Below are 14,018 nucleotides of genomic sequence, written 5' to 3' on the forward strand. Positions count from 1 at the left end.
ACCAATTTATTGAAGGTGGAGTAAGATTTTATCTCCACAATGGAAGAGTTCCTCTTGGGATATTATCTCTATATTCTCCTCAAATATGTACACTGTTGCCAAAACATGCAGACTTCTATAACACTAACTCAACACAGATCTTTAAATGTTTCAATGATATATGCAATACAACATACTCAGCATCTTCTAAGTTTCACTACAATAATGAGTAAAAAACTAATTACATAAGACATACTGGAGTCACAGCTTAGTGCTGCCACAGGAGTGATTTTATGACAGTCTATCTATGATTATTTTTTATGGTAAATTTCAGCTAAGTTGATTGTGCAGACATAAAATTTTGTTCATTTTTATTTAAGTTCATAAACAGTCTAAGGAATAACTGTTGAATGAAATTTCAACTCGAAGGAAATAGGAAGAAGCTATTACTTTATTAGGTACAGTGACTAGCTTGACTTGCCAACTTTATTCCATGAGGAAAGACCTCCGGTGTCCCTCAGTGCACCCTCCCTCCGCGCATTATTAAAGACATGAGCTGAGTACCACCAACCTTCTGTGGACTATCTGGGTGCTGCTTCCAGAAATAATTCCTTTTAAGATCCTGATGGAATTCAAACCAACAGCAGTGTTAAAGTCCTTTATCATTTGGCCATGGAGGGCCCACCTTTAACTTTTTAAGTTTTGTAATACTGGTTAACATGTAAAATTTCTACACGAAATATCTATCTTAACATAAAACAACAATAATTCCTGTACAAACCTTTCCCCTCAATGTTAAAAATGAAACAGTTTGTTGTTAATTACTTACTTATTATCATAACAAGATAATTATCATTGATAACAAATAGAAGATAATAGTCAGCAGTGTTTAACTAATTGCTGGCAGGTGGCTTGTACCTAGTTGTTAATTTTTCATCAGATAACATTAAGTTACCCTCCACCCCCATACACCCTTTCAGCTGGTTCCAATATTCACACATTACTATAGTAACCAGTAAAACATTTGATATTAAAAGAACTGATCAATTTATTAATAATTTGCCTATTTATTGATGGAAATTTAGCACTTGTACGGTATTACATGCAATTAGTACGGATTTTTAAGCGTTGTTTATTACACATTTGGTGTGTGAAAAACAACTTCTCTGCCAAAACTTATTTTTCCCACCAACATTCAAAGATCCCTTATTATGATACAAAGTAAGAAAATCATTCCATCCATAATGACTTTGCAATCAAAGCAAAGTAATCTGTCCTTTTTCATCCCAGTCTCCCACCCCCTTTAAATGATTGCTTAAATGTCCATCTTCCTTTTCCACAATATACTAGATATATCATTATTCATAATGATTGCAAATTTTTCGTATGAACCAATTTGTATTTATATTTATCATTAATATTAAAAGAGTTTGTTTAATATTTCCAGAATTCTTCCACCGGCTACCAAGTAATCTACCTTATCTGTGTTGTCCAGTACAAACCATCAACAATATATAAATGATTTACTCCATCCCTCACTGATAGTTATATTAGAATTGTACTAACAGTTAGTGGCATGATTTATTGGGTGTAGGCAGGTATCATTTATCACAATCAGTACCTGTATAATTGATAATTAGTATATCTATCATAATGATATCTTAATTGACTCACTATATAAATAATCCATCCAATTGAGTCAATGATGGGCAATAAATGTTTATCATAAACTGGCTAAAGTTCAGTTTTGTCTTTGAACCTTCAATTGTGACAAGTTTCAATTAAAGATCCTGCAGACATAAGTGCAGCATAATGTTTCAGTGGTTGTTACAAGAAACAGGATGATTCTGCATCTAGAATGTTTTCTGTTCATACAGCTGAAGTTTCATGAAAATACTTTCAGTTGCTAATCATAAATTCATTCCTTAAATTTTAAAAAAAATTTGAAAAGTTTTTGAGAAATTTTAAGTTTTTGCATGATTATTCTTCCATGCATTTTTTCAGACATAAATCAGGGCACCTGAGTAGAACCACCAACATTGACATTAAGATAGCTGAATAGCTTCCTCACATGAAAGAATCCATTAAGTCCCTGGCCGGCTTCATTAACCCACAGTGGTGAGGAGCAAGTGGTTAGAAATCAACTAACTTAACCACACGGACACTGATGCCCACGGACACTGATGCCCACGGACAACTGATGCGATGCCCTCACGGACACAGATGTATGGCCCCACGGACACTCACATTTTCCCAATGTCAACTCGCATTTAAAATAATCTCATATCTTAAAATAATCTCATATTACAAGCATTATAAATGACTGCACAAAAAGTTAAAACTGTCAAAGTCCACATGCTTCAAATAAACTAAAAACTGTGCTAAGTCAGCAGTTTTTAGTTTTTTACAAAAATAAACTTACCAAAAAATGTTATTTCCCAAAGCACTATGTAAGGAGATCACCGTCAGAATTAGGTCTTAAAGAAATGCTAATAAGATCTCCGATACGATGGCACAATTTTTTCTCTCTCTCACGCAAAACTTGGAAACATTGATCAGAATTTTTCCTCCTCATATTTGGCTATCAGTATGTGGAGGAAAGGAGCTAGATCCATGTTTTAACAATGACAAGCAATTTGTCCAGGGGAAAATCTTCTTGTGATATTTGATGTCACAATGTGACACTATTTTCTTTCATGGTTTTGCTTTGTAAATAATACAGAGAATGTGAACAAGATATGCAAATCTGTAAGAATTTCTTATATAAAGTTAGATTCAAAGAAAAGGGTTTGAGCCTTTAGTAGTGTTTAACACTTATGATGATCGAAAACATTCCATTTTATCATTTGAAGTACAACAACATTAGGGCAGAATATCCAATAGAAAGTATTCCACTTTCACTCAGATTCACTTTTCAAGATGCTATATCCACTTGAAAAATACATTCCCAAAGGCTTCTTATTGTATTTAGAGTATAATGCCCTGGTAAAGCATGCTTCCAGGAAGCTATAAGTTGAAAGACACATTCTGGAATCTATGCCTGGAACCAACCAGCACTGAGCAATTAGTGTAAAGTTTCTGGCTCATGGAGGGTTTGAACCAAAAATCCTTCGATGACAATTTTAGTCTGACACATTAACCACTTGACAGGTGTGTTGTCATGGAGGAGCAAGTTTATGTACACCCTGGAGTATGAGGATTGGCTGTTACAGATCAACTGCTGATAGAACTGTAATTTTTGGGAAAAAGATTTTGATGATGTTCCAAAGTAATATAAATTATTATTATAATATAACCATGAGCAGTTACCCGTCCATAATCTGATTTCTCAGGCAACTTGCAAGACTAGTTTATAATGTGAGACTGTTTCTCTAAACTAATCAAGATAGTAAATTTTTTAATGTGACAACTTCTTAGAACAACCTAAATATAGCTCTTGTAGCTAAATGATCATTTTAACAGACCATTCAAAATGGATTTCTTTTTCATCTGTTCAAATTGATTATCAAAAATGGCAAATGTGTTTTACCCATTCTAAATATGTTTTGTCCATCTAAAAGTGGTCATCCATCTGTTTTGTCCATTCAAATTGACCTTATTCTCCAAAGTGTCTGAGATAAATTTGTTGTACTTTTCTCCTCAGGGGAATTACTGGCTAGACAAATGTCTTCAATCATACAGAAAAGCTGAGAAAAATAACATCCGCCCCCCACCATGTAATGACAACATTATGACTGGAAATCTCCTTATCTCCTCCATCAAATAACATAATCACCTTCCTCAAGTTAAAATATAACATAATCACCTTCCTCAGTTAAGATATAACATAATCACCTTCCTCAGTTAAGATATAACATAACCACCTTCCTCAGTTAAAATATAACATAATCACCTTCCGCAGTTAAGATATAACATAATCACCTTCCTCAGTTAAAATATAACATAATCACCTTCTGCAGTTAAGATATAACATAACCACCTTCCTCAGTTAAAATATAACATAATCACCTTCCTCAGTTAAGATATAACATAACCACCTTCCTCAGTTAAAATATAACATAATCACCTTCTGCAGTTAAGATATAACATAATCACCTTCCTCAGTTAAAATATAACATAATCACCTTCCTCAGTTAAAATATAACATAATCACCTTCCTCAGTTAAGATATAACATAATCACCTTCCTCAGTAAGATATAACATAATCACATTCCTCAGTTAAAATATAACATAATCACCTTCCGCAGTTAAGATATAACATAATCACCTTCCGCAGTCAAAATATAACATAATCACCTTCCTCAGTTAAAATATAACATAATCACCTTCCTCAGTTAAAATATAACATTATCACCTTCCTCAGTTAAAATATAATCTAATCACCTTCCACAGTTAAAATATAAACATAATCACCTTCCACAGTTGAAATATAACATAATCACCTTCCTCAGTTAAGATATAACATAATCACCTTCCTCAATTAAGATATAACATAATACCCTTCCTCAGTTAAAATATAACATAATCACCTTCCTCAGTTAAGATATAACATAATCACCTTCCTCAGTTAAAATATAACATAATCACATTCCTCAGTTAAAATTTAACATAATCACCTTCCTCAGTTAAAATATAACATAATCACCTTCTGCAGTTAAAATATAACATAATCACCTTCCTCAGTTAAAATATAACATAATCACCTTCCTCAGTTAAAATATAACATAATCACCTTCCACAGTTAAAATATAACATAATCACCTTCCGCAGTTAAGATATAACATAATCACCTTCCGCAGTCAAAATATAACATAATCACCTTCCTCAGTTAAAATATAACATAATCACCTTCCACAGTTAAAATATAACATAATCACCTTCCTCAGTTAAAATATAACATGATCACCTTCCTCAGTTAAAATATAACATAATCACATTCCTCAGTTAAAATTTAACATAATCACCTTCTGCAGTTAAAATATATAAAAAAAAATCTGAAAATAAAACATTCAAATAAGAGATTTACATTCAAACGTTGATAGCTTCTTTTGAACACCGTATTATTTTCAAATATTGTTAAATTAAATCCAGAGATTCCTGAAATAATTAATTAATCACATCCCAAATTCCCTCAATTAGAATTGTTTATATCACCAAACCATACCAAACATTCTCCAGGATATTTTCATGGAAGCTAGAATAAACCATGATAATTAGGTTTCAGTTTGATTACAAATACATTCACCATAATTAAGGTAATTTCCAGGAAATAGTGTGGTTTGACCAAGTTACAGACTGATCATCAATCTTCATGTTACCATGGCAACCAATGTAAATAATTAATTACTTGACCTGAAATATCATGATACAGTGTGATCATTTGAACTATTGGCCACTACAAACTGAAGTAAAATTGTAAGATTACAATTTGAAAATTTCTGCTAAATTGACAAGATATTAAATTTTGCAATTTATATATTACTTCTAAAAAAATGATAATGGGCAAATCATTGTGAAAGTTTTGAAAGTTATTTTAAATGTTTTAGAAAACTATATACTTTATGTACATGCAATACCATTGCAGATGCAAAATATCTTAAAACTGTCTTGAATATGAAATCTAGTAGCAATTTAATGTTTGAAGTCAGTGGAAGCTCTCAGTGTGTACAGAGGTCAAAATCTTTAACATGAACCAAAAGCATCTTACATTTTTCTTAAAGCAAATTTGCAAGTTTACATGTCGATTAACCTGATATGACCTCACCAGGCAACCATACATTAAAGTTCTATACCAGTCTCACCAACCTGTGTATACTTTCATGTATGAATTTCAGACAAAGATAATAAATATTGGAGGTTATATTTACCTGTATGTGTATACAACTTAATCATAGAGAAATGTAAATATTATCATGATTTCTGATAGGCTAGAACTTTGTGTTGTACAGAACTAAAACATCATCTACCAGCTAATAAATTTATATACCAACATCAACTGCTTTTCATTCTTAGTTTAAGGGATTTCTAAACCATAACATTCACATAACAGCAGCGGTAAAGAATCTTATAAGCCTGGTTAAGTCAGAACTTAGCTTAATCAGTTAGAGCACTTACTCTCAACATTTTGGGTTTGATTCTCAGAGTGGCAAACTAAATTTTTTCGAATGAGACTGTAAATTGAGGTCCCATGTATGAGTACTTACACACTTTGCACATTAATGAACCAGGAGAAGCTTCTGGGATAATTGGGTATCTTTCTGTATCTGTATCTCGCACTATCCTCCAAAATCTAAAACCACCAATACTCTGGCATATGGGCAACCAGTGGTGAGTATAAATAAACTCAAATTCTCACACAAACACTGCAGTGCCTGAACTGTGCTCTGGTAAATTCAATGTGGCTTACTGACGTACTACCAACACCACCACCACACAAGCACTGGTCTGAGATTGTACGGATGTGCAAGATGGCCTGCCTCAATATGTGAAGTATAAACCTGACATTAGCACAGACCAAACTTAAACCCCAGGAGAGTAACAATGTATTCTAATATCAGGATAATATATATATACCAGCTGTTTGAGGAGATATTTCTAGTTTCTTATCTTCTCAACATACTTTTCCTAAACTTCAAAAAGAGTATAAATAGATACCTATACATGTATGTAACAACTAAGCACTTTGGGTTTGGTTTTCCTATCAAAAACAATCATTATAATCATGTGAAGACTTGATAATAGGTTAGTTAGAGATGTGGCTAGAGTCATTCACTGTAAATGAAGTATTATTTTAGCTAAAATGATCAATGATTTTCTTATACCACATTAATGTCAGAATTCTAAAATTGCTCAAAGCTATATCCCCAAATGTTCTATTCACTCACAAGATTGTTTGATTTCATGGGAGAGTAGGACAAAAATTTACCATCATAACAATACATACATATCATTCACCTAGTGGCTTTAAGGTTATTTTTACAAACAACCATTTATATAGGGCTAATTATAACCTGTCAAAAATATTCATAACTTGTATAAATTCTAAAGCAACATCAGATCTAAGGTCATCCTTGTAGATTACAGCTTTAATTCTAGATTTCGAAAAACCTTGGGTCAATTTCTCTAAGAATTCATTAAATAAGGTAAAAATCTGCCATAGGGATTACAAAATCTTTTAACAACAACTCTCTCTCAAGTGACAAAATTAATATTGGTAATACAACAAGAGGGCCATGATGGCCCTGAGGTCGCTCACCTGTATATAGCCCCCCCCCCCGGCCCAATTTTTACCCAAGGGCTTTTATTTGTTTATTTGAACAGACTTGGTAGACACCCATAAGAAGATGTTTCATGCAAAACATCTAAGTTCTAGCTCATTGGGTTTTTTAAAAGAAGATTTTTTAAGTTTTTACTATACACATAGAGTAAAAAACAATGACACCCCTCGGGCAGGGCCAGTTTTGACCCCTGGGCTTTTATTTGAACAAACTTTGTAGATATTTACTTAAAGATGTTTCATGCTTAATATCTAAACTCTAGTTATTTGGGTTTTTTCAAAGAAGATTTTTAAGTTTTTGCTATGTATATAAGGAAAATCAATGACCCCGGGGCGGGGCCAGTTTTGACCCCAGGGCTTTTTATTTGAACATACTTGGTAGACACCCATTAGAACATGTCTCATGCTAAATATCTTAGCTCTAGCTCTTTGGGTTCTTTAAAAGAAGATTTTATAAGTTTTTACTATATGCATATAAGGAAAATCAATGACCCCTGGGGAGGGGCCAATTTGGACCCCAGGGGTTTTATTTGAACAAACTTGGTAGACATTCACTAGAAGATGTTTCATGCCAAATATATAAGCTTTAGCTCTTACAGTTCTTTAAAAGAAGATTTTTTAAGTTTTTACTATATGCATATAGGGAAAATCAATGACCCCCTGGGGCGGGGCCAATTTTGACCCCAGGGCTTTTATTTGAACAAACTTGGTAGACATTTACTAGAAGATGTTTTATGCCAAATATCTAAGCTCTAGCTCTTACAGTTCTTTAAAAGAACATTTTTTAAGTTTAAAACTATATGCATATAGGGAAAATCAATTACCCCCCAGGGCGGGGCCAATTTTGACCCCAGGGCTTTTATTTGAACAAACTTGGTAGACATTCACTAGAAGATGTTTCATGCCAAATATCTAAGCTCTAGCTCTTTGGGTTCTTTAAAAGAAGATTTTTTAAGTTTTTACTTTATGCATATAGGGAAAATCAATGACCCCCTGGGGCGGGCCAATTTTGACCCCAGGGCTTTTATTTGAACAAACTTGGTAGACATTCACTAGAAGATGTTTCATGCCAAATATCTAAGCTCTAGCTCTTACAGTTCTTTAAAGGAAGATTTTTTAAGTGTTTACTATATGCATATAGGGAAAATCAATGACCCCCCGGGGCGGGCCAATTTTGACCCCAGGGCTTTTTATTTGAACAAACTTGGTAGACACTCACTAGAAGATGTTCCATGCCAAAAATCTTAGCTCTAGCTCTTACAGTTCTTTAAAAGAAGATCTTTTAAGTTTTTACTATATGCATATAGGGAAAATCAATGACCCCCGGGGGCGGGGCCAATTTTGACCCAGGGCTTTTATTTGAACAAACTTGGTAGACACTCATTAGAAGATGTTTCATGCCAAATATCTAAGCTCTAGCTCTTAGGGTTGTTTAAAAGAAGATATTTAAAGATTTTTCTTTCGGTTGCCATGGCAACCAGAGTTCTGCATGGAATTAAATTCTTTGAACAATTTTTAAAGGTGACCACCAAAGGAACATTCCTGTGAAGTTTGGATGAAATTGGCTCAGTGGTTTATGAGGAGATGTCATTTAAAGCAAAAGTTTACGGACGGACGACGGACGGACGACGGACGGACGGACGGACGGACGCCGGACGAAAAGCGATCACAAAAGCTCACCCTGTCACTTTGTGACAGGTGAGCTAAAAACTGTTGAAAAGGATGTCAGATGGCAAGAGGACGTCATTAGCTTATACTTTAGAAGATTCATAAATGATTGAAATTCTTAATTAAAACAAATTTGATCTACAACTGGTAGGCAATTGCTGATGTTTTGAGAGTATTAAGGCAAGTGTTTAATTTCATCAAAACTATGTAATACTAACTAAGCACATTAATTAAATTACATTAGACATACCCTTTGTGTCATTCATCAAGCATTAATCCAGTCTGTGAAATTCTAAAATCTACCATTTTCTTTTGAGTGAAAAAAAAACAACAACAAAAATTGACACATCAAATGAATTTAAATTGAGTGTAGCAGTCAAATTTTCTGTACCAGTCTAACTTCAATAAACAGGAAATGGTTCCTACTCTCCAATGATTCATTAAAAACATATGTTTCTGTGCCAAAGGCTATAGTCTGGTTCCAGGCATTATTTATTTTTATCCCATTTCCAAATTACACTGAAGTTAATTTTGGGAACCAGTTAACAGCCTGGGAGAAAAACCAGTTACCATGGAAACCAGTGACTACAAACTTTTATCAATGCATGCTGTTTTTATATGTTTTCCAATATATCTTGGAATTTATATTGAAACTGTTTATTTTGACATCAAAATATTTGTATGTAAATATACATGTAATGAAAGGGAGATAATTAAAACTTTCAAGTTTTTTTTTCTTGTAAAAAGTCAAAATATGTTGTCTGCTGCACTGGCTTCACTGACATCATTGTGGTAGTAAAGAGATCAATATCATGTATTGTGTTGCCCTGATGAGAAAATATCATCAGACAGTCACCAAGCCTTGTCTAAACATCTTAACCTTGTGACAAAATATTGATGATAATAACATCAAGTGAACATATTTCATGTTTATAGACTTACATTATTTATTCTCCTTTCTAAAGGCAATCAGTCCTACATTGTTGTCTTTGATAATGAATTCTGTATGTACTACATTCAAATAATCTTTATATAGGCTTGTAATATGTCTATTTTTATGTTTATTAAGGCCTTGTCAAAAATATGATTTTGCATTATATGTATTATCTTCGATGCTTTGATGTATTGTCTTAATAAGCTACCTTCATTAAATACAGAGTTTATTGTTATTATTAACCCACAGTGGGCAAACTTTAACACTAGCCTTATTATTGAGTTTGAAAATGTGTAAAGTGGCCTAGAAACTCAGTGGGCAGAGCTGCGTAAGAGTATTTCCAGTTTGCTGGGTTAAAGTCCTGATCAGGCGCCATATTTCACAACCAGTAATATTTAACTATTAAAATCTGTTTAAACAAATACTAACTACCCATTCCAAATATAATGTTTTACTAGAAAACTTCTGACCCATATAGTACACCATAGTATCAAAATATTTCCTTTTGTTTTAATCAATAAAACTGCAGCCCACGAGCCAATAACTGTCAAGCAACAGTTACTGTATTCTGCCTTCCTATATCTGCCATATAAGAGCATGTTACAACATTTTACAACTCACAGATGCCTTAAAACTTAATTACTTCTAAAATAAGCAGACCATTTGTGATGTCTGTAACTCCCGGCCTTCTTTTAGTCACATTTAGACACATTTAGACATTTTCATGATGAGTAACATTGATTAGATAGCCTACTTTCATTACAAAATAAGACTGATATAAAAATAAAGTCATAATTCCTCTTAAAATACCCACACAGAAAATGTAATAAGCAATATAATATATTGAGAACTTTTTTCTTATTTTTTTTCTTTTTATTAAAGAATGATAGTATTAGAACATGGAATATTTACTTCAGTACTCAATATACATTTGTACTTATCTTTTCTTCATAAAAAGGGTTGCTTTTTCAAGAGAACATTTTAGTTCTATTAATCTGGAATTTTTACAATGAAAGTAAATAAGACCATGTCAATTTGTCAATAAATGTGCAAAAGATAAAGTAAAACTTTTTTTTTAATGAAGAGTACATAATATTATATATAATTTATTCCATGCATTGCCAATATGCATTTATTCATCATCTTGAAATGGTATTTGAAGAAACCATTGATTGATGACTTGATGTTTAACACTGAAGATTAAAAGTGCATTCACCTGATATTGACATACTTTAAGTCTGAGATATATCTGATCCATTTTTTAAATTTCTTTTTTTTTCTTCTGTGAGAAATGTGTCATGGTAAAGAATTGTTCACAAATTAGGGGAGGGAACGTGAAAGCCGGGTAGAAGGTTAGTCAGAAGAGCCTCGGTATGGTATTTGAAGGTCCCCTGTTCTAGTCCTAAAGGTCAGACTGCCAACTTTCTCACCCTATGACAAACCCATAATCATTTTAATCAGCATAGATACAAAGTTAATTGAATTGTACAACCAACAGAAAAAGGCCAAAACAGACTTTCATGGGAAAAATAAAATTTATCAAAAAAAAATACCTTTGCATAGTTTTCTAGTTCACCGAGCCATTGACTAAGTTGTGACTCCGAATCTGGATCGTCCACATCACTGTCCGGTTCAATTTCCGGTCCATGTCGGTAATCATCCCCTAACTCCATTCTGAAACAGAAGATAAATAATTTGGCTATTATTGCTTTTATTTAACAAGGGAGCTAACTCCAGAGACTCTAACTACATGAGAAAAACTCCTGGACAGTAAGAAATTAATCAACATAAACAAACAGACTATTTTCTTTGTAGCCAAATGGAATATGTTTTTCTATCATGTAAATTTTGAGCATAATCCAACAAGGATTGCCCCCCTTTATTTAAAAATAAAATATTTACATTGGTAAGTGATTCCATTAACTAAACATTCAGTCCCAACTATTCATCATTAAAAATTCAGGTCTACAAAATTTTAACACTTTTAAGAATTAAAGTAAAAAAATAGTTCATCTTAATAAATTCTCATTTTATAGGACAAAAATTACTTGTAAGCAATATTGGAAAAATTTCATCTAAATATGGCTTGCATATTTTTTTCAAATCCAAGATTTTAACTAAACTCATAAAAAAAAGGCTGCCTTCGCAGAAATAAAAAGACCATTAAAATTCTCAGATTAGAGAAACCATTTTCTTAATTTACCTTTATATTTGATATGGCAAAAAGGTACAAGTCCCACTCTCATTATTAAATTATTCCATGTTATTTTAAAATTTTAACGATGCAAAAATCCTCAACTAATTTCCATATTCCACACAAAGTCTAAAAATAACTTTCGGAGATGTCACAATAAAAATAAAAACAAGTCCTTAAAACAGGAATACATTCCTACATGCCACATTCCGTTGACATATTTAATGTCTTAAAGTTCTGTCACACAAATTCAATTACTGTTTTCCTTTACTGACATGTCAATCTTATTCTACCATATTAGTCCAATAACAAGTGTTAGGTTAAATAGCAATTGATTACAAGGGGCAATTGATTATTTTGTTTTAAGGACATTTACTTCTATTGACTTGACACAAACATGTCAAATGACCATATGTTTATTTTCTAGGTCATATTTAAGTAGTTTTTATTGACTGCGGATGGGGGGAGAAAACCAATTCATTAATACGTGGATAAGTGGATGATATTCAAAACCACCTGACCTGGCCTTATATTTGTGTTGTTTTTATAAAGTGTGTTAATTATTGACTATTATTGTTATAATATAAACACATGTTGACTGTGACAAATAACATGAAAAAATGTTAAAACATGACAAACACACCATGAATATATGTCCTTGACAACTTAAATATCTAAATATATACTTTTCATTAATCATATATATTATATCTAGAAGAATGTATTTAAAAGGCCATGGCTTTGAGTTAAAATGTAACTTTAAGTTGCTAAATTTTTTCGTTAAATTCATTTAAATTTTTCTAAATGACTGGTGTCAAAAAACGTACTCCAATTCTCATATACACTCTTATCCTATTATTTTATGCACCCTTTTAAACTCTTGGAAAAACGTTACTGCACATTGATGCGATGTCAGTTGCGTTATACAAGCATATTATATAAAAAGACATGCTAAATGTTAGTGTAACAATACATTAGCATCCTTTTTACAGTGAACAGTTCTTATTTTAGATATATATAATTAGAATACAATATTGGTGAAGCTTCATTTCTAAATTTATTGAACTCGAGGCAGTAATCTAGATTTATATCCCTGTTAAAGTGAAAGTCTCTTCAGAATTATCTTCAGAATACACAGGAAGATTGATCAAGTTTTCATTGATGTTGCCAATTATACTCTCCTCTTTTACTATCACCAATAATTGACATCCTATTTCTACAGATTAAATTTTATTGAGTAAACCTAAAAATCATTCTTTAGAGAAAATTAAATTATCTCCCCTTACTTATATGAACTGTTAGGCCAGTGTCACAATCAATGAGCTGATAGGCCAGTGTCACAATTATTAAGCTGATAGGTCAGTGTCACATTTATTCAGCTGATAGGTCAATGTCACATTCATTAAGCTGATAGGCCAGTGTCAAAATTATTAAGCTGATAGGTCAGTGTAACATTTATTAAGCTGATGGGTCAGTGTCACATTCATTACGCTGATAGGTCAGTGCCACAATCATTAAGCTGATAGGTCAGTGTCACATTTATTCAGCTGATAGGTCAATGTCACATTTATTAAGCTGATAGGTCAGTGTCACAATTATTAAGCTGATAGGTCAGTGTAACAATTATTCAGCTGATAGGTCAGTGTCACATTTATTAAGCTGATGGGTCAGTGTCACATTCATTAAGCTGATAGGTCAGTGTCACATTCATTAAGCTGATAGGTCAGTGTCACATTTATTCAGCTGATAAGTCAGTGTCACATTTATTCAGCTGATAGGTCAGTGTCACATTTATTAAGCTGATAGGTCAGTGTCACATTCATTAAGCTGATAGGTCAGTGTCACATTCATTAAGCTGATAGGTCAGTGTCACATTCATTAAGCTGATAGGTCAGTGTCACATTCATTAAGCTGATAGGTCAGTGTCACATTTCATTCAGCTGATAGGTCAGTGTCACATTTATTC

General features: G+C 32.7%; 1 protein-coding gene across 3 annotated transcripts in view; it reads right to left on the reverse strand.

Moving 5' to 3' along the window:
* Positions 1-14,018, reverse strand: part of LOC132739930 (ras-associated and pleckstrin homology domains-containing protein 1-like) — a 74,756-nt gene that overhangs the window by 45,007 nt on the left and 15,731 nt on the right. For 2 of the 3 annotated variants that reach the window (XM_060727764.1, XM_060727765.1), the window contains one exon: positions 11,412-11,532. In XM_060727764.1, coding sequence (XP_060583747.1) covers positions 11,412-11,531 — 120 coding nt within the window. In that variant the 5' untranslated portion in view covers position 11,532. Of the gene's footprint in view, positions 1-9,174; positions 9,301-11,411; positions 11,533-14,018 lie in introns of those variants that run through there. The other variant, XM_060727766.1, reaches the window with a different exon arrangement.

The sequence above is a fragment of the Ruditapes philippinarum genome, unplaced genomic scaffold (genome assembly GCF_026571515.1).
Source record: "Ruditapes philippinarum isolate M1 unplaced genomic scaffold, ASM2657151v2 ctg1040_1_1_1_1, whole genome shotgun sequence".
Lineage (NCBI taxonomy): Eukaryota > Metazoa > Mollusca > Bivalvia > Venerida > Veneridae > Ruditapes > Ruditapes philippinarum.